This window comes from Pelobates fuscus, chromosome 7 (assembly GCF_036172605.1).
Source record: "Pelobates fuscus isolate aPelFus1 chromosome 7, aPelFus1.pri, whole genome shotgun sequence".
In the NCBI taxonomy this organism is placed as follows: Eukaryota; Metazoa; Chordata; class Amphibia; order Anura; family Pelobatidae; genus Pelobates; species Pelobates fuscus.
In genome coordinates this window covers 186,605,293-186,628,464 of record NC_086323.1, presented here as the reverse complement: position 1 = coordinate 186,628,464, position 23,172 = coordinate 186,605,293, and the positions used below count along the sequence as shown (strand labels likewise).

The 23,172-nt window shown below is 43.1% G+C and overlaps 1 protein-coding gene across 1 annotated transcript in view; it reads left to right on the top strand.

The window, feature by feature from the left end:
* LOC134568402 (inter-alpha-trypsin inhibitor heavy chain H3-like) overlaps positions 1–23,172 on the top strand; it is a 196,051-nt gene that overhangs the window by 163,109 nt on the left and 9,770 nt on the right. The window contains exons 16-17 of the mRNA XM_063426978.1: positions 9,754–9,820; positions 13,374–13,487. Coding sequence (XP_063283048.1) covers positions 9,754–9,820; positions 13,374–13,487 — 181 coding nt within the window. The remainder of the gene's footprint in view (positions 1–9,753; positions 9,821–13,373; positions 13,488–23,172) is intronic.

Genomic DNA, 23,172 nt, shown 5'->3' with positions numbered 1-23,172 from the left:
TGCCCAAGTGGTCATCACTCTTATTAGCATATGTGCAACATTAAGTGGTAGTAGCTTTCCGCTTACCACCACTAATTTCTGTAACGTCAACTACCCTTAACCGACCATACAGCTACACTTACCCGCAGATATATCTTGAGTTTAATCCTGCACCTCAACCTGTTAATGTGTTATCTCTAACGCTTAAATGTGTTATCTCTGACGCTTAAACACATGAATCCAGGTTGTGGTTTATAACTTAATATTTTCACCACTAATATGTATAGCAGTTATTCATGCTTGCATGCCGTATTACTCTTTAAAACACATTAATCATATAGGAATATTAACCTTAAGCTACTATAATCCTCACACTCCAAAAATTGTGCTGTTTAATCAAAATTATACATAGTTATACCTCTAAATGTTTATTGATTGATGCTGTTTCATTGTGTAAAAAGTAAAGATTGACAAAAGAAAAAAAAATCAGATCACAGTGAAATACTGGAATCTGTATTTTGATCACTGCAGACAGTGATCAAAGGGCAGGGAAGGTATTACATTTTATTTGAAAAAAGTGAGGGAAGGTGGGATTTTATTGCTAACTTTTTTTTCCCCACAGCGGGAGACAAATCAGCACCGATCTGTCTCCCTGCACTTCACAGTTCACACAGAGGTGCAGGGAGGCAGATTGGGTTTCACTGTAGCATGTGTGATTGCTCTGACTACTGGTCAGAGCGATTACATGGGCTGAATCAGTGAAACTGCTTGCTGTAGTGTGCCTCAGACATGGAGGCACACTACAGGAACATTAACCCATGATTGCCACGATTGTGGCAATCTGGGGTTAATTTTAGTATTGGACGGAAATTATCCTGCGTCCTTAAGGGGAGGACTGCAATGACGGACATTTTGTGTCCAGCGCCCTTAACCCCTTAAGGACCAAACTTCTGGAATAAAAGGGAATCATGACATGTCACACATGTCATGTGTCCTTAAGGGGTTAAGTAAACATTTTTCGAAAATTTATTTAGAAAATAAGTTTCAATTTATATAATATTTTTCGAATGATTTAGCGATTTTATCTGGAGATAGAAAAGTCTTTCTCTCATAGACAATTTTAGAAATCATTTTAGATTCATATATTTTCTTTAATTTATGAGTTAAATGTTTATCAGCCCTGTTGCCCATATAGTTGTAGCAGTACTTACCCTCTCCAGGGGCCGGCCAGGGTCCTCTCTTCTCGCCGCGCACGGTCCTGCTCCTGCACGAGCCGCACGCGGCTCAGCCAACGACGAGATCAGTCGGGCGGGCAGTGACCGCGAGAAGCGGTCAAGTGTCCCGCCTGACACTAAGAGCGCGCCGCGCGTCTCGGGCGCGCTCTTAAAGGGACAGTGGGAGACTAAATTAGAATCAGTCTCCCATTGGCCCCTGTCATGCCACGTTCCCCATACACTCACGTTTTGGGGGCGTGGATATGACAGGGGCCAATCAAAGTGAACATTAGGGTATTTATACTCACCTGTTTCCTTTGCACCTTGCCCTATCGTGGTTTCTGTCCAGTTCCCTTTAGTGCTTGTATCGTTCAGTTGTTTTTTTGGTGCTTGACCTTGGCTTTGTTCCTGACTCCGCTCTCTCTTTATCCTTGCTTGTTTATCCGCTGGTTTGTCTTCTGTGTACCAGTCCTCGGCTTGTTCTACTTTACGCTGTCTCTCCGTTCCCTTGACCTCGGCTTGTTCTGGGCTCTGTCTTTTCTTGTACTCGTCTAGTCCGGCCATTCTAAGGTCCGGTAAGACGAATCCTGGTTTCTTGTCTCTTGACTATCTGGTTTATTCCTGCGTGTTGGGGTATATTACCGTGACATTACGATAGGGCCATGGACCCCGCAGGCTTAGGACAACAGATGGCCACTCATGAGGCTAGATTCGCAGAACAGGATCACCGTATGGATCAAATGGCTCAAGCCATCCAGACACTGTTATCCACATCAGCTCCGGTACCTGTACCTGCGCCTCCTGTAACCCCTGTACCAGACACAGCTAATATGCCTAATGCTTCAGCACATCTAACCCCGCCACCTAGGTATGGAGGGGACGCTAAGACATGTAGGGGATTCCTTAATCAAGTGGAATTCCACTTTGAAATGTACCCACGTTCATTTCCCACTGATAGATCTAAGGTGGGTTTTCTTATGCACCAGCTTACGGATAAGGCACTGGAATGGGCAAATCCTATTTGGGAGGCTAATGGACCTATGGTACACGATTTCAATAGCTTCCTCACAGCGTTTCGTAGAACATTTGACACGACTAAAAGGTCAAAAAATGCCGCCAGGGCGTTAATGAGAATTAAGCAAGGATCTAAATCTGTAGCCGATTATGCTATTCAGTTCCGTACTCTTGCCTCACAGGTAGATTGGACTAACAATGGGCTTACTACTGCGTTTATGGAAGGTCTGTCTGAAACTATGTTGGATGAGGTAGCAGCTAAGGACCTCCCTGTACCCCTAGAGGACCTTATTGACTATCTCATCGATATAGATAACAGGATCTGTGACAGGTTATATACCAGGTCCAGAAATAGACGCTTTGTCCCCGTTAACTCACCTAGAGCTGAGACTCCCGAGGGATCTAAAGGGTCAGAGGAGGAACCTATGCAGTTAGGGGTTGCCAAACTTACTGACGCTGAAAAACTTTATAGGAGAAAGGAGGGACTTTGTCTTTATTGTGGTAGGAGGGGCCATATGAGACAAGAATGTTCCGTGCGTCCGGGAAACTATCGCACCTAAGACCGTATAGAGGACTGGCCTTGGGTGTGACATCAGAGTCCTCACATTTGCCTCTTAATAAATTGCTTCTCCCTGTTTCCCTGCACCTTGGTAGTAACTGCATAGCAGGGAATATACTAGCCCTGGTTGATTCCGGAGCGGCCGAAAACTTTATAGATTCCAGTTTTGTCAAGGAGAATAACATACCCACCAGAGAGAAGGAGACACCCTTGGCCGTTGAGGCCATAGATGGTAGACCATTATGCTCTCCAGTTATCACACATGAAACTGTACCACTACATATGTCTACAGGGGTGTTACACTCTGAAACCATTCGGTTTCAGATCATTACTTCTCCTTCCTCTCACCTCGTGTTAGGGTATCCTTGGTTGCGTACTCATAATCCCACTATTGATTGGGAGTCAGGACAAATAGTTTCTTGGAGTGATGCTTGCCAAGAGTCTTGTATTGTTAAAATCACCCCTTTGAATTCTACTAATATTCCTCCCGTGCCTACGGTCATACCCCCTCAGTACTTGTCTCTTAAATCTGTTTTTGATAAAAGGGAGGCTGAAAAGTTGCCACCTCACAGGCCTTACGACTGTGCTATTAATTTACTACCTGGTACTATGCCTCCCAAAGGGAGAATATATCCTTTATCTCCTCAGGAGAATCTGGTTATGGAGGAATATATTAAGGAATCTTTAGAAAAGGGATTTATAAGAAGATCCTCTTCCCCGGCAGGGGCTGGTTTCTTCTTTGTATCTAAGAAAGATGGCGAATTAAGGCCTTGTATTGACTATAGGGGCCTAAATAAAACCACCATCAAAAATGCGTATCCTATACCTTTGATCACGGAACTATTTGATAGGCTTAAACATGCCACAGTTTTTTACTAAATTGGACCTTAGGGGTGCTTACAATCTCATACGTATCAAAAAGGATCACGAATGGAAGACCGCATTCAATACCAGGAGTGGTCACTACGAATATACTGTGATGCCCTTTGGCCTTTGTAACGCCCCAGCAGTTTTTCAAGAATTTATTAATGATGTCCTACGTCAATATATACATACATTCGTTATAGTATACTTGGACGACATATTAATTTATTCTACTGATTTACAGACTCATCACATGCATGTTAAATTAGTGTTGAGAACTCTTCTTGTTAACGGTCTCTATTGCAAACTCGAAAAATGTTCATTTGATCAATCAGAAGTCCAATTCTTGGGTTATATAATCTCTGCCAAGGGTTTTCGTATGGATCCCAAGAAACTTTCTGCCATTATGGAATGGCCTCTACCTCAGGGTTTGAAAGCCATTCAGCGTTTTCTGGGGTTCTCAAATTATTATAGGCGTTTTATTAAAGGGTTTTCTGCCATTGTAGCACCTATAGCCAGAATGACCAAGAAGGATGGTAATACGCATGTCTGGAAACCAGAAGCACTCGAGGCCTTTGAATTCCTGAAGGCTTCATTTGCCTCTGCCCCTATTTTACAGCATCCTGTCCCTTCACTACCCTTTATTCTTGAAGTTGATGCTTCTGAGATTGGGGTAGGTGCTATCTTGTCTCAAAGAGATTCACCTGAAAAACCGTTACACCCTTGTGGCTTCTTTTCCAGACAGATGTCCAAAGCAGAGAAGAATTATGATGTAGGCAATCGTGAACTCCTTGCTATCATTTTGGCGCTCAAGGAATGGAGACATCTACTAGAAGGTACTAGGGATCCCATCCTCATTTTAACGGATCACAAAAACCTCTCCTACCTTAGTGAAGCAAAAAGATTGTCTTCTAGGCAGGCCAGGTGGTCTCTGTTTTTGTCTCGTTTTAATTACATAATCACATACAGACCAGGTGATCGTAATACTAAAGCTGACGCTCTGTCCAGACAATTCGAGACTACTGACAAACTAGAAATTTATGTTACCCCTGTCATTCCTCCCGACAGAATAATAGCTACTACTTTCTATTTCTTCTTCCCTCTTACAAGCTATTCAGGCTAAACAAAACATGGCTCCTGGGGAGAGGCCTGCTGATAAACTGTTCGTTGATATACCCGAGAGACGAGACATCATGTCATTATATCATGACACTAGAACTGCTGGACACCCTGGTATCTCTAAAACGTTCTCAGCAGTTTCTAGATATTTCTGGTGGGCTTCCTTACGCAAGAACGTCACCGATTACGTTAATGCCTGTACTACTTGTGCCAGTATGAAGTCCTCCCACAGAGTTCCTTGTGGGTTGTTGCATCCGTTGCCCATACCCGAGAGGCCGTGGTCCAATCTATCCATGGATTTTATTGTTGAATTACCTCCTGCGAATGGTAAAACTGTCATCCTGATGATTGTGGATCGTTTTTCTAAGATGGCTCATTTTGTGTCTCTTGTCAAATTGCCATCATCCAAGGAACTTGCCTCTATCTTTGCCAGGGAGGTGTTTCGGTTGCATGGTATTCCCACTTCGATCGTGTCCGATAGGGGTAGCCAGTTTATCTCCAGGTTCTGGAAGACGTTTTGTTCAGAGATGGGTATCTCCCTCTCGTTTTCTTCCGCTTACCACCCCCAGTCTAATGGAGCTGCTGAACGTGCCAACCAATCTCTAGAGCAGTATCTTCGTTGTTTCGTGTCCCACCATCAGAACAATTGGGCTGACCTTCTTCCTTGGGCTGAGTTTGCTCGTAATAATGCTGCTCATGAATCCTCCGGTAACAGCCCTTTTTACGTTGTTTATGGCCGGCATCCCGTGGTTCTTCCAGCTGCATTCTCCTTACAGGGCATGCCAGCTCTGGATGAACATTTGGCTGGTTTACGTAATACTTGGGAGCAGGTTCAGTGTTCTTTGGTGGCTTCCGCTGCTCGCCAGAAGCTTCAGGCAGACAAACATCGCAGGGCGGCTCCATCCTATGCTGTGGGGGACCGGGTTTGGCTTTCTACTCACAATATTCGTCTTCGTGTGCCTTCTATGAAGTTGGCTCCTCGTTTTATTGGTCCTTTTCGTATCTTGCATGTGGTTAATCCTGTCTCGTATGCCTTGGATCTTCCTAGGAATCTATGCATTCCTAACGTGTTTCATACCTCCTTGTTAAAACCCCTCCTGTGCAACCGTTATACTCGGCATGTCCCTCCTCCTCCTCCGGTTTCTGTGGAGGGCCATGAGGGATTTGAAGTGGCTGCTATAATTGACTCTCGTTTTCTTCGGGGTCGCCTCCAATATCTGGTACATTGGAAGGGCTATGGGTCTGAGGAACGCAGTTGGATTTCCGCTGGCGCTGTTCACGCTCCTCGCCTTGTGCGTTCTTTCCACGCTCGCTTTCCTGCCAGGCCTGCTCCTCCCCGCCCGGTGGGCGTGTCTTCAGGGGGGGGTACTGTAGCAGTACTTACCCTCTCCAGGGGCCGGCCGGGGTCCTCTCTTCTCGCCGCGCGCGGTCCTGCTCCTGCACGAGCCGTGCGCGGCTCAGCCAACGACGAGATCAGTCGGGCGGGCAGTGACCGCGAGAAGCAGTCACGTGTCCCGCCTGACACTAAGAGCGCGCCGCGCGTCTCGGGCGCGCTCTTAAAGGGACAGTGGGAGACTAAATTAGAATCAGTCTCCCATTGGCCCCTGTCATGCCACGTTCCCCATACACTCACGTTTTGGGGGCGTGGATATGACAGGGGCCAATCAAAGTGAACATTAGGGTATTTATACTCACCTGTTTCCTTTGCACCTTGCCCTATCGTGGTTTCTGTCCAGTTCCCTTTAGTGCTTGTATCGTTCAGTTGGTTTTTTGGTGCTTGACCTTGGCTTTGTTCCTGACTCCGCTCTCTCTTTATCCTTGCTTGTTTATCCGCTGGTTTGTCTTCTGTGTACCAGTCCTCGGCTTGTTCTACTTTACGCTGTCTCTCCGTTCCCTTGACCTCGGCTTGTTCTGGACTCTGTCTTTTCTTGTACTCGTCTAGTCCGGCCATTCTAAGGTCCGGTAAGACGAATCCTGGTTTCTTGTCTCTTGACTATCTGGCCTATTCCTGCGTGTTGGGGTATATTACCGTGACAATAGTACAATGAGGTTTTCAGTTTTTCTAAAATTGTATTGGTTCTATAAACTGATCGTTTATTCTATTTGTTATATTTTCGATCTGTTTTGAAATTTTTATTGAAGGTTTGGATTTATTAGTTCTGGAGAGATTTTTCAGTTCAATGTATGTCAGAGAGGTTATTTTCTCTGATTGATTTATTTTACAAATACAATTAAATACAATGGCCCCTTATGACACATTTGAATACGGCTCATATTGTTGCAGGAGAAGAATCTGAATAATATTCTCACTAAATTAAAGCAACATCATATTCTTGATGTGTTCTCTATTAGAATGAGACTTCAGTAACAACTCCTTTAATTTCCATTAAGGTCTTTTCCTTGTAAACCTATCCTTAAGAACCATGTGTGTCATATAATCCGACCAAGGAATCCCTATAATTTGAGTTTTTTTGATTCTTTGTGTAATTTCGAAGTCAGTTAAAACATAGTCCGGTCTTGAATAAGATAAATAGGATATTGAAAAACAAGTATAGTCTCTTTTGTTGTGATGGCAAGTATACCATATATCCAAAAGAGTGTTACATTGAGTCAAAAATCCAAGTTTATTTCTATCATGTACCCTTTCCAAATAAAGATTATCTATCCTTTTATCCATGACACAATTAAAGTTACCCAACCATATAAGTGAATCCTGATTAATTGTATCAATACTTTCACAAAAATTGGATATAAAATTCATAGGTAAATTGTTTGAGGCATATCCATTGGCCAGTTTGTAGAGGATCTGATTTATGCCACAAATTATTATTAGCTATCTTCCTTCGTTGTCAGTCATACTTAACATGAGTGATTTTAGATCTATATTCTTGGGGGGGGGAGGGTGGGGGGGGGGGAGAAAGAGACCACTCTCTTTTTCTTTTCAAGCATAGAGGAATGAGTAACAGTATGTAAATCTTTAGGTTTCAACAAATTTTATCTAATCGTCTCCAGTGGGTTTCTTGTATTGCATGTGGATACTTAGTTTTTTCAAGGTTAAGCAGTATTGTCCTTTTAAAAGGGGAAATTAGGCCCTGCACGTTTATTGAAGCAAAATTACAAATTTTCCAATACTTGAAACCTTCCTCTCTCTTCCCTCAAGCCAATAATTAATTTCAATAGTGCCAAAAAGATAGTCCTGATACATGTAGCTGTCAAGATACCTTATTTGTTGGCACACTCAGTGCCAAACACTAGAGACATCCTGCACATAGAGGGGGACCTTTCTTGAAGTCCCTCTCTTCTTTCCAGCGTTTATTATGCCAGCCATGATATCCCTGCCCCTTTTTATGATGCAGCACGTGTGTGCCGACGTCATGTCGCTAATGAGGTCACGTCCCGCCAAAATGTTCAAATTCAAATTTTTGGGGGGCGTGCCTACAAATTAAACGAACACAGTATAAAAGGGGATTCCAGGACTCAGGGGCAAACCTAGAGCATTTCGCACCTGGGCTGGATCCTGTGTTTGGCACCCCCACTACTGTAAAACATTCACTTTTTTTTTTTTTAATTCAAATTATTATTATTTTTTTTTATTGTCTTCTGGTCCCCCTTCTACAAAACCCCTGCCCCCTCTACATAAAACCTGCACCCCCTTTTAAAAAACCTCTGCCCAGTCCCCCTTCGACAAAACACCTGCCCAGTCCCCATTCTACAAATCCCTTTGCCCCTCTACAAAAAAACTGCATCCCCTCCTTCCCAGTTCACCTTCTACAAAACCCCCCTTTCTATAAAACCCTGCCCCCTCTACAAAAACCCTGCACCCGCTCCTCTACAAATCCCCTGCCCAGTCTCAATTCTACAAACCCCCTTTATCCAAAGCCCTTGTCCAGTCTCCCTTTAACAAATCCCCTGCACCCCACTACAAACCCCCTGCACCTCCCTACAAACCCCCTGAGCAACCCATTCACAAAAACCCTGCCCAATCCCCCCTCTACAGACCCCTGCTTACGCCCCTCTACAGACCCCTGCTCACCCACTCTACCAGAGCCCTGTCCCTCCTACAAATCCCTTGCACCCCATTCATAAAAAAAACCCTGCCTACCCCCCTCTACAGACCCCTGTCCCCACCCCCTCCCCTACAAGACCCCTGCACACAAAAAACAAACAAAAAAAAACACTTTAAAAAAACAAACAAGCTTGCTGCTCCTTGCTGATCCGGGCTCCAGACTCTCTCACTGCAGCTCCATCCACACAGCGTCAGAGCACTTCAGCTCAAAACACAGTGAGGGCGGAGCAAGTTGACAGCCTACGGATTCCTCCTCCTGCTGCCCAGCCATGGCTTTCACTAAGAGGGTAGGTGGCACCCCGTAACGAGTGGCACCCAGTGCGGACCCCCCCCCCCCCCATGAGTATGCCGCTGCCAGGACATAACTCATTGCCCTGTTTTGTTTTTGTTTAGTCCCAATAGCACATTATAATTATTGTGTATATTTCTTGGTTCTGACTTTGGCTACATTTGACTATTCTACATTCTGTATTCCTTTGACTTGGCTTTCGTTCTTTTGCTGTTATTGATTTCTGGTTCCCCTGACCTCTGTATGTTCCTGATTACTCTCTGTTTTTTATATTTAGTCCAGGAAAAAAAGGCATCATTGTATACTGCAATACTCTGGTATTTTGGCATCTTGTCTACGGGGCTAATACGGCTAATCCAATCTACTATATATATATATATATATACGTTTCTATCTTCCAGATCTAATAAATAATTCTGTTATAAAATTGCATTCTTACTTTTACATTAAGTTCAATTTATTCTGTTATAGCACTGCAACTGGAACTTTAGACACCAGGTTAATGAATCACATTATTAGACTGAGAATGAAATTATACTTCTAGATTAATAAATTAGAACATATGTGGGGGTCATTTTTAATTCTTAAAATATAACTTTTAATAAATACAATTAAAAACAAATAAAGATTAGGGTTGATCAACAATCAGGATTCTCATAGTGTGTTTGCTATACAAAAGCAAACCGCTACTGGAGGAAACAAAAAGGTAGAAAGGGGTTCTATGACTGTGTTCCACCCATACAACAGCGTAACAGCAGTGTGTCTTAAGTGTTAACACAGTCACAGAGGTGATACACCAGTGAGATACTCCAGGGGTGTCTCGGGACTTGACCCTCAATGTAGGAAAAAGAAAGGCTAAGTTGTTTATGTATATAGTTAGTTTGTAAATAATTTACGTTTCTATTGCAATCATTTCTTCCTCTTTTTTCCTATTTTTCCATCTAGTCAGATTTCTTGCCAGTCTGTGCGAGGACCATCCATGCCAAGTTAACACACCCTTTGACTCTGTATTAAGCACAGATCTTGACAGACATATCTTTCCGCATATATTGGTACTATCCTGCCATTACCATCACAACATCAGAAGTAACACGTGCTAGTATTATCAATACTATTGGCATGATTACTTTGTATTTTAATATGGTACACAAACTGTGATCTTTGCTCAAATCTGACTAATATACATACAGTATCTACCTTACACTGGACCAACAGTTAAGCCAGTCCTGTATACTGTGTGGTAGACCTGTCTCATCTAATATAGGAATAGCCTTACAAGGCTAAGGAATTTATGTACATAGCCATTTTGCTTATAAGTTAAGTTTTTGTTACATTTGTCTCCACCATATATATCACACCATTACTTTAGATACTGGTATATACCCAGGGAGCCCTCTCCTCACATATTTTGTTTTTGTATTCTATTGTACCATAATGTATCAATGCAATGTTTTGTGGACCCAGGACATACTTGAAAACGAGAGAAATCTCAATGTATCTTTCCTGGTAAAATATTTTATAAATAAATACATTTGAGAAGATTTTGGATTAATCTTTTTTTTCCTTTTTCCCTTTTTTTAAAGTAAAAAAAAGGGGGTTCAAATAATGTTATGAAAAGTTTTCAATATATATTTGGAATAAAGACATTTTCAGTTTTGAGTTGATTAAGGTTTTTGGGCCTGATTCCTTAAGGGGACTGTTTAAACCCAAATGGACGGCAATTATGTGGCAAGAACACAAGCTTGATACAAAGTATATAGTTTGTCTGAATAGTATCTATGCGCTCAGTAACATCTTTCGTAGTAGTCAAAGTTAAAATATCAATTCAACCACTAGATGTCGCTATGTCACTATTTTTATTTAGATCTAGCAAAAAAAAATCAATTTAGAACCAACCGTACCGCTCACGTTTGTGAGTGTAATTAGACAGGGCAAACGTAGCATATAACTATGAATATTGTCATGAGGTAGCAGGGAAGGTGCATGTGCCGGTTGGTCCCTATAATAGTACAAAAGTCATATATAATAACTAATCCCTATGTATTAGACAGCTGGCGCATGTTCCCAACATTCCACAAGTTTGATACATATATAAATCACCCAAAGGCTAAGGTTATGCAGACCCAAGCAGGCCACCTAATTACAAATCCAGAATAAAAGAAGAAAGAGAGCAGCCCCCGAACAAAGGGAGGTTTAAATATTAGCAGTTATAATCACAAGGACTATAAATGTAAAAGTCCTGGTTTGGGAGGCTTGTGATAATGCACCCAACGCACTTTTCACCCGCTAACCATTACCAAGATCATCAGGAGTTTGGGGGCTGCTCTCTTTCTTTCCTTTTATGGATTTGTAATTAGGTGGGCCACTTTATACGATCATGCTTCCTAAACATGACAACAACTAGACAACTTACAATTACAAATAGAGACATACTTAAACACTGCACCCTTACCCTTTCTCACCCCCGGAAGGGGCAACCTGACTGGGGCCCTAATAAATCCAGAACAAATAGCAACATCCTTTAAGTCTCTCACACCAAACAAAAGCCTGGGACAGGACGGGTTCACAGGTTTATATTACAAACCTTGAGTTAAAACCCAGAAGTAAAAAATCTACGTGTTAGACGGGAGGAATACACAACACCAGAATACGCTAATGATCACCTCTTGATGTTAACAGATCCAACTAACTCATTACCATTCCTACTTCTCACACTGGAAAAATATTTGGAGGTCTCGGGCTACACAACCAATTTACATTCCCACTGCTGCACTGACTGCTCTTAAAGTGGCATACCCATTCCGTTTCAATTCGACAATTATTCATTACCTGTAAACCTACCTCCCCACAGAGCTCTCCCAAACCTACACCCTTAACTACTAACCCCTTCTTGAAAGAGCATTCCAAGACATTATTTTAATATTTTCCTTATAACAACATTGTCTCACGATTCTCTTATGTTAAGTTCTGTTTACATGTTCTGAATTAAGATCTAAGTTTACATTGTTATACAGATTAAATAGTATTTCTTGCTATTGCTCAGCTTAGAAAAGTATGTGATAGTATACATATATCCTACAACAGAAATTGCATGACACATAAAACTATAAAGAATTAAAAAGAAACAAACAGGGATAGAGTCAAATCTATGTGTCCAGTCTGGTGCCCACCAACTTAAAAAAGTCACCAGTATGGGGAGGGGGAAAACCAAAACTAAAACTAAGGCTACGGTTCTAGTTAACAATAATTTGGTTATAAGTTGTGACAGTTGCACCTACTTTTATTGGGGGACACCAAGTATAGATAAACTCTAATGAGCAACGTGAAAAATGAAGCAAGTAACAGCTATACGCCAAAACTGTACATTCTTGCATTGTCAATGCTGCCTTATACAAACTATAACATTCTGTAAGCCATGTTTCCACAATCTATGTATGTAACTATACTTGCCACAATAAAAGCGTTAATAACTATAAAAAAAAAAAAAAAAGTCACCAGCCGCAATTGTGTTAGGATATTGTAATGTGTGTGACTAAACAACAATGTTTTTATCATTGGCTCACTTTTTATTTCTAAGATGTAGTTAAATCCTAGGGTAGTATTACAGGTTTTTAAAATTATTTTTACCTATTAAATATATTCAGTATAAGCTGATTTCATTTGGTTCCTTTTTGCAGCTCAACGCTATCATCACAGTCCTCCAGCAGCTACTCAATCATTCGGTAAGCATTAACATTTCATAAACATTTATTTTTTTTGATTATTAAATCCATTAAAGCACTTTAGTTATTATGACCCAGATGCAGCACCATTCTTGTCACAGGGCAATAGGGGCAGTTGCCCTGAGCCTAAAGTATCTTTAGAGGGCCATCAAGAGTGAATCCCTATTTTAGACAGAGGCCCAGGAAACAGTATAATGCATGTATATGAAGCTGTTCATACGTTTCAGAGTAGCATGAGAAACTGCCAGGAAGATTAGCATTACGATCATAGTTTGAGCCAGGAACAAGTCTACAGGAATGTGTTACAAGCAATGAAATGAAAAGATAATGCTGCTGCTACCCCAGCACTTGTTCAATAAATATTTTCTAAAACTTAAAAAGGCAAAAAAAAAAACAAAAAACTACAAAGAGTAAAAACAGCTTGCAGTTTATGTAGTTTAAGACAGCTCCTGTAGTGCATAGGTCCATATTCCCCCAGCAAAAGGTTACAATGCATATTGAGCAATAGTTATCTGTCTGATAAAATCTTTGTTAAATATATTTACAGTTGATTCAGATCCTCACTTTGTTATACAAGTTCCCAAGAAGAAGGATGCATTGTGCTTTAATATCCAAGAGCATCCCGGCATCATCCTGAACCTTATTGTGGACCCAGAGTTGGGTAGGTTTTTTTCTACACTGATCCAAGAATGAGCTACTTTATTTTCAGAGACATTATATATAAAAAAAAAAAAACTAATACACTTCACCCGACGGCAGACAGATGCATTGCTGATAAAAAAATATTGCCTCCATCTGCATATGACCCAACTGTTTATTAAAAGGACAATTCCACGGTCAAAAACATAGGGAAACAAAAACATCTTTGTCCAGTAGATATAACTCCAATGATTACATGCATACATTTTCCATTTAAAAAAAAGAAAAAGAAAATAAATGACCAATACAAGGGGAAAGGGGGAAGCAAGAAAATGGAGAATTCAATAAATATAATATAGCATATAAATAGATTTTTATTTTTTTTAAACACTCCTCTTTTCCCTCTATTGATTACATTTTCTTACTTTATCTGTGAAACAAATGGCGGAAAATCCAGTTGATGCCAAATATATGCATAACATTTACATTATGTATATGTTTTGCCATACACTTATTGGCCCATTTTTGCATCCCTATTTTGTTCATCAGAATAGTTTCCCAAATATTTTATCATGGACAATATTCGGACTAGCCAAACCATTAACTGAATGAATGTCAGAGACACCAAACTAAAATTACATTTTCTGAAAAAAATGGCTCGGCAGACAAAAATGTTCTGCTTTGCACAAGTCTAGTCTTCACAACATAATTTATTAAACAGCTCTTAACCAATAAATAGAATTTTGTGTAACCTAACCATTTACTACAAACCTGTCCACCAATCTATTTTCATAAATAAATATAAATATCTGCAGCAACTGCAATTTAATTGGCCTCACTCAGGTCTGTTATGGATTATTCTCCCTTTTCTTTGATTTTTTTCTCTTATTTCCACCAATTTTCTATATGTCTCTGCACCTATCATTTATCATTGAGCCAAGAGAGTCATGCTTGAGTCTTGCTCCATCTGGCACCACTGCACTATTAAACCCTATCTCACCACAGATTGCCTCTTACTACCCAGATCTCTCACACATTGTAAGTTATTCAAAATTATTCAAACACATATCTGATTATATTATGATCACACATCCTAGGTCAGTGATGGCGAACCTATGGCACGCGTGCCACAGGTGGCACGCCGGGCCCTCTCTGTGGGCACGCGGCCACAGGTCCGCCATCACTGCAGAGTAGGCACCTGCCTGCCCGAAATGGCAGGCGCCTACTCTGCTTCCGGTTCGGGAGGCAGGGGGAGGGATCTGTGATGCTGATCCCCTGTCCTCCCGCGCGATGCTGTGTGGAGCGTTGCCGAGCGTTACCATGGCAACGCACCACACAGCATCGCGCGGGAGGACAGGGAATCAGCATCACAGATCCCTCCCCTGCCTCCCGAACCGGAAGCACTGCCTGCCACCACCGGACCACCAGGGATGACGGTACCGCCACCGGACCACCAGGGATGGCTGTGTCCCCCCCCCCCACTTCATTAAAGGTAAGAAGGAGGGAGGGGGGGATACTGACACACAGCACCCCTACCCCCCCAGAAGTACCCTTACACCCCCAGCACCACCCCTAGCCCCCACAGCACCCCCCCAGAAGTACCCCTACCACCCCAGCAGTACCCCTACCATCCCAGCAGTACCCCCTCTACCCCCCCAGCACCCCTACCCCCCCCAGCAGTACCCCTACCCCCCCAGCAGTACCCCTACCCCCCCCAGCAGTACCCCTACCCCCCCAGCAGTACCCCTACCCCCCCTCAGCAGTACCCCTACCACCATCAGCAGTACCCCTACCACCATCAGCAGTACCCTACCCCCCCAGAAGTACCCTTACCCCCACAGCACCACCCCTATCTCCCCAGCACCACCCCTACCCCCCACAGCACCCCCCCAGCAGCACCCTACCCCCCAGAAGTACCCTTACCCCCCACAGCACCACCCCTATCTCCCCAGCACCACCCCTACCCCCCACAGCACCACCCCACCCCCCCCCCCCCAGCAGCACCCTACCCCCCCATAAGTACCCCTACCACCCCAGCAGTACCCCTACCCCCCCACACACAGCACCCCTACCCCCACACACAGTACCCCTACCCACACACAGTACCCCTACCCACACACAGTACCCCTATACCCCCCAGCAGTACCCCTACCCCCCCACACAGTACCCCTACCCCTCAGCAGTACCCCTACCCCTCAGCAGTACCCCTACCCCTCAGCAGTACCCCTACTTCCCAGTAGTCCCCCTACCCCCCCACAGCACCCCTACCCCCCCCCCCACAGCAGTATCCCTACCCCCCACAGCAGTACCCATACCCTGCCAGCAGTATCCCTACCCCCCACACAGTAGCCCTACCCCCCAGCAGTACCCCTACCCCCCACACAGCACAGCACCCCTCTTACACACACATACAGCACCCCTACCCCACGCACAGCACCCGTCTCACACACACATACAGCACCCCTCACACACACGCACAGCACCCCTCACACACACGCACAGCACCCCCCTCACACACGCACAGCACCCCCCTCACACACGCACAGCACCCCCCTCACACACACACAGCACCCCCCTCACACACGCACAGCACCCCCCTCACACACGCACAGCACCCCCCTCACACACGCACAGCACCCCCCCAAACACACACACAGCACCCCCCCAAACACACACACACACAGCACCCCCCCAAACACACACACACAGCACCCCCCCAAACACACACACACAGCACCCCCCCAAACACACACACACAGCACCCCCCCAAACACACACACACAGCACCCCCCCAAACACACACACACAGCACCCCCCCAACACACATACACAGCACCCCCCCAAACACACACACACAGCACCCCCCCCAAACACACACACACAGCACCCCCCCCATACACACACAGCACCCCCCCAAACACACACACAGCAACCCCCCAAACACACACACAGCAACCCCCCAAACACACACACAGCACCCCCCAAACACACACACAGCACCCCCCCCACACACACAGCACCCCCACACACTTACACAGCACCCCCCACACACTTACACAGCACCCCCCACACACTTACACAGCACCCCTCATACACTTACACAGCACCCCTCATACACTTACACAGCACCCCTCATACACTTACACAGTACCCCTCATACACACACAGCACCCCTCATACACACACAGCACCCCTCATACACACACAGCACCCCTCATACACACACAAAGCACCCCTCACATACAACACACACACACGCACCCCCCCCCCCCACACACACACACACGCACCCCCCCTCCACACACACGCAATTGCCGTGTTGGCACTTTAAGGAAAAAAAAGTTGGCATGTATTGCGGTTTGGGCACTCGGGCTCAAAAAGGTTCGCCATCACTGTCCTAGGTCCAACTTTGGTCACCTCCTACAAGATTTTAAGAACCAGTATGTAAACATTATATTACATTTCTTGCAATCTTTTCCAGGCATCAACTTGTCTGTATGCATTTATACAGTACGGTCCTGTGGAACATAGCAAGATTAGTTTTATATATATATATATATATATATATATATATATATATATATATATATATATATATATATATATATATATATCTAAAAAAGACTAATGTTTAACTTTTCACATATCCTTATACCTTTTGTTGACGCAATCAATAGCAATATAAAGGTCTTCATGAGATTTTCAATAGAGTTAAAAAAAAAAAAAAAGGAATTTTTGACTCTGGAGTGGAACCTTGGATGAATAATGTATAATTAATTATTAAAGCACTGAATACCTTTGCTTTCCAAAAAAATAAAATAAAATTCACTCTGGCTATTCTTAATTTCAAACTCTATTATTGGCATTTAGCAAGATTGTATAGCATTAAGGAAGCATCAGTGTTACATATCTGAGTGCTTCTATGAATGAATTATATTTTTAAAAGTAACATACTGTCATACTTAACGATTCTAGGGCTCGCCCTTGTTGCTCTGACAATGATTTGGACGCTACATGTTGCTCGTGTGCATTTATATGTGCTCTCACCCACATCCAAATGGCGTGTCCAATAGCAAAATCAGGAATCCGTAGGCCTTGTGTTTTCTGGTGCTCCTCTATGATGTGGTCCAATCCCAACAGCCATGGGTATTTAAAATCTGGCCATAATAGTGCATTTGTGATATATCTGATCTCCTTTTAGTGATTGCTAATTCTGTTCTCTACATTCCTGATATTTGGCTTGTCTAACGTTTACTCTAATTTCTCCATACAATTATGCGATTAACCTACCTAGTGCTATGCCACCTAAGGCTAAGGGAAGGGTTTATCCACTATCTGAAAAAGAAAACATGGTCATGTAGAAGTATATCCAAAAATCTTTTGCTAAAGGATTCAATAGAAGGTCCTCTTCACCTGCTAGAGCTGGGTTCTTCTTTGCTTCTGAATAAAAGAGGGTAATTTAAGGCCATGCATTTATTATATGGGATTGAATCGTATCACTATTTGAAATGTATACCCTATCCCCCTAGTTACCGAATTATTTGACCATCTTAAGGCACCTTAGAGAAGCCCTTAAATATATAATAAGGCCATGGGTATTTAAAATCCATTGTGGTTCTTGTTTAGCTCTATAGTGTGTTGGTGATATTTCTGATCTCCTTTTACGGACCTTGGCTTGATTACTGTGTATTCTGTTCTCTGTATACCTGATATTTGACTTGTCTAACATATATTTTAATTTCTCCTACACTTAACCATGGCTATCTCTCTGACCATTCAGAAGTTAAGCCCAGCCACTAAAATCCATTAATATGGATCATAGTATACTCTGATGTAGATTAGGGTCTGTGTGTTTGGATTCTCTTACATATACTGTGACATATACCCACAGGGCAAATGTGCCAATACAATCCATGCGGTTTTAAAACAAAATTCAACTTAATAACAAAATAAAACAGATCAAACCAGGTCACCTCCCATGATGCCACAGCGATTGTGGGACCTAATGCACCATGGAAGCAGCAGCTCTATAACACATGAATCTGACACTCACCCACTGCTAGGCAAGACCAAAGCCCTCAATGATAAAGACCTGAAAGATTACAAGAGCATGAGAAGTAGACTAAGATAACCAGGTTAAGAAATTAATCCAACCATATCACTTAGTGTCAAGTTATTACAAAGAACACCTCCATCCAGTCATAGTCTACTGCAGATGGGACACAAAACATATTCAATGAAATTAATGGGATAAGGATATCTACAGCCCACATCAAACATATGAGAGCAACATGAGCCAAGAGAGTCATGCCGGCTTGGATGTAGCCCGGATTACCATGTCAGATGCTAGGGAACCAGGACAATCTGATGACAAGTGAACTATTGGAACAAACCATTCCTGGGCACGAAATGAGAACCTAGACTTGCTTGAATGCTACTATAACAGCAGACCCAATGAGAGGGGAAACATATGTGGGAACTATGGATGAGCAAGAAACCATCATTTACCCTAACACCAAAACAGCTGGTTACACACTGTTTGAACATTGTCAAGAGGAACTAGTCTTGTGTCACAACTGGAATTGGATGAACTACCGAAAACATCAACCGTGTGCCACTAGAAAGAGAAATCCCCATACCCACATCCATACTTGCAGAGGGTTGTCAGCCTGAATTAATTTGTTAACCTGACTCTAGCTACAGTTAATGAAGCATTGTCCACAACCCCAACAGGCTCATGTAAGCCACAGCATTAGTGGTCTTCCAGCTACTTGATTACAAGTTCAGACTCAAAGAGAAGCAATGCCCCCCAGGGAGAGCACGACTGGAAGCCAAGATAAAGACAACACAGAAGGAAGTTAGTAAGCTGGATCATCTTCACATAGGTGAAAACATCAAGGATAGATCTTGGTTACTGAGGAAGTACAAGGCACTGGAAACCGCTAAGAAAATACTGGCAACCAGAGACCAATACCATCCAAAGAGCACAGCTGCAAGATATCTACCCAAGACCTACCCAGAACAGAGACTGAACAGTACTGAAAGAACATGTGGGAGAAAGAAGCATCACATAACACCAAGACTCAGTGGCAACTAGACCTGAAAATGGACAACCGCATGCTGCCAGAACAGGATCTAGTCACCATCACAGTCTGAGATATCCAGCAAAGAGTAACCCACATGAGGAGGTGGTCAGCCCCAGGACCTGACATGATCCACACCTAAAGTAACAACATTGTATAACCACCCTGCAGCACAAATGAACCAGCTACTAACAACAGGCTCCCACCCTGATTGGCTAACCCAAGGCAGATAATACTGGTCATGAAGGACCCTCACAAAAGAATAACACCATCTAACTATGGATTAATTACCTGCCTCCCCATAACATGGAAGGTCAAGGATGAGTCACTACATGAACAATACTCAGGAGGGAATTGGAAACAACACCAGAGGATCAAAACAACAACTACTGCTAGACCAAGCAGTTGTGCAGGATTCTAAGACCAGAAAGACCAATCTGTGCACAGCTTGGGTTTACTACAAGAAAGCCTATGACACAATGCCACACACACATTGATACTGCAATGCTTAGATATATACAAGGTCAACAAGACAATAAGAACCTCCATCAAAAACTTGATGGGCAAGTGCAAAACAACTCTAGATGCCAATTCCAGGACAGTATCTCAAGTGAACATTAAATGTGATGTGCTATCAGCAAGGTGATGCGCTATCCCTCAACCCCCTTAGCCAGATCATCAAGAAGAGTGGATACGGATACAGGATCAAGAGTGGAGCTACCATCAGCCACCTACTCTACATGGATGATATCAAGCTGTAGGCCAAGAATGAGCGGGACATTGACTCGCTGATCCACCTAACTAGGATATACAGCAAGGACATCGGAAGGTAATTCGGACAGATGGATGATAGTAAGAAGAGGGAAGATAGGCCAAATATAGTTTATAGATCTATAGTTTATAAATAAAACTTTTTATTCCTTAGTAAGGCAGTAAAGTAAGACAGACACCACTTCAAACACTGTGTGCCTACCTTAGTGTACAGGAGGGAGCTGGGGACAGTGGTGGCAGGTACCTCTACTGGGAGCCAGCCAAGATGGCATGAGGCAGGCACCTCTCCAGCAGACATGCCTACCTGTGGAACATGGAGCCAGCAGGGAGTGAATGAGGCAGGTCCCTCTGCTGGAGAGGTGCCTGCCTAATGAACATGGGGAGGCAACAACTGTGCAGTGAAGGTAATAGGCAGATTCTGTACGAACGGAGCCTGTTACCATGTTTTGCTGCCAGCCATGCTACATGTGGGGTCCTCTGGGAGCTCCAAGCTCATTAAGGCAGGCACTCGTGGTTAAGGTGGTTAATAAGATGATCAGACACCTGTGGAGGTTGGTGGTCAGGGATAGACACAGCATTGCGGCAGGCACCTGATGTCTGCCGCCAGTCTTTGTGAAAAATGCAATAGCTGCTGCTATAAGAGAAGGAGAGAGCTGGGAGTTGGTAACTTCTGAAGAAGTCCCTATGGACAAGCCTCAACTACATACAGATATGTGCGTGTGTAGGGGTGCCAGAATGACGTGGGCCAATGGGAGCCTGAATCCACTTGTGGCTCCCACTGCCCCTTTAAGAGAGTGCTCGTGATGCGAGCTGCGTTCCTAGTGCCAGACAGGCCAGGTGACCGCTCACTGCAGTCCGTTCACGCGGCCCGCTAAGAAGAGATCGAGGCACACGCGGCTTGTGTGGAGGCAGGAGTGCTCGTCCCCCGGATAAGGTAAGTACCGCCACACTTAAAGAGGCATGTCTGCATGCTGAGCACCACAAATACCAATAATACAATGCCATATCATTCTATCTGCTACTTTTAACTTTTGTGCAGAGAAAATACATAAATGCCACATAAGTCTTAGGAAAGGATGAATTGAATTGAATTTAGCATCTGTAGATTGTATTGGATAGGAGTGTCCAGATTAAAGAATATCTTCCACTCTCTGAAAGTGGTTAATGTTAAAGGACCACTCCACATCCCAAATGCCATTCAGCTTGCTTAATTGCTTTATAGATGAGGAGTATCCTAGTTTAACCTCAGTTTATAAAAAGTACTGATTTCTATGACAAATCAGCACTTTTATGAATGAACTAGGGAACACCCCTCTGGCTGTCAAACAGCCAGGAAGGCAACAGTGCATGAGTTGACACCAATTCAAAGGCTTCTCTGACTGGTTATTTCCCGGTCTCTTTCAGGAAAAAATGGAGAGCATACTAAGGCTACAGTTCATAAGATCTGCAGCCTTTTCAATTTCTTTTAAGATATACCCCCATTGAATACAAGCATGTATTGATTGGGGAATATATATATATATATAGTAAATGTATATAATAAAAAGCCATTTCACAACAATGCTGTGGAGTGTCCCTTTAATTTGCTGTGCCAGTACAATAGTCAGGTATATCACTAAGAACAAGTAGCAATATGGAAATACAGCCAGGCTTGAAAGGTATAAGGTTTGCTCAGACAGACAAGTAGATGAGTGTCCAGAACACCTAAACAACTAAAATACCCACTGCTGATAACCAATGCCACATATCTTGTTATAAACAAGTGTCAGTGTATTAGTATCAGGCTTCTGTAGATGTACTGGACTACAGCATACAGGCAGATTCCATATAGTCAGTAGGGCCATCATCAGGACTCTTTTCTAGAACATCAACACAAGGCCTATAAAAGTTACCTATATGCTCCCCAACAAACTTTCTAAATGTGACCCATTTGTTATAAGGAAACCCCATACTAAGTAACAGGTGTAACGGAAATAACCGTAACCATCCATATTTATACCGGAGACTTGATAACAGCATAGCTGCCGGAATAAGTTTAAAACTGTAGGCCTGGATTACACAGGCAAATGAAGATTTGAAAATCTGAAAACCTAATCCAACTCTTTTTAGCTTAGATAGGCTGGTGAGGAGAGATGAGTACCAGGAGCCTTAGACAGAGTCCCAGGTAGTCAGCTTTATAGCAGTGTAAAACTCAATGCTGCCCCAGTTCCTCCAGTGTTTGGACAGGAAGTGGAAGGGATCACTTCTCACACAGGAAATGCCTTGCAGGAAAAGCAGGGGAAGCTCTGAGTGATGCACACTGTATAACAGCTCTTGCAGCTCTAATATCATTAACCATAGGAGGCTGACTGGTCTAAAGATGACATAAGACGTAAATGCTCCTTCACTCAGAGCCTAAACCTGAAAATAAACCTGTTGTTATCTTAATCTTTGCTTACACTTCTTAAAAGAAAACATTTTATGTACTCCAATAGTAAATGTAAACTCTCAGATTCAAAAATACATTACAGGGAGAGCAGAAATATGCACACATATTCATTTATATGTATGCAGTTGTCAAATGTGACTTTATGTTTTAGGCCTGCAATGACCAGTTAAGAAATTCTTTATACTTATTTTATCTGCCTTATTTTTGAGTTAGGGAGCAAGGGGGCATTTAGAATGTTGTGCATACGGGCACCTCAGATTTAAATCTGGGTATTTATAGCTTTTATTTCCTGTCCTAATCAGCCAAGTGGCCAGAACTTACCCTATTATTATGCTGCCATGTGTAAATTTGCAGAATATATATCTCTTCTGAGACTTTTTTTTCTAATATAAACAAATGCAATTCTTTTAGCCTTTCATCACAAC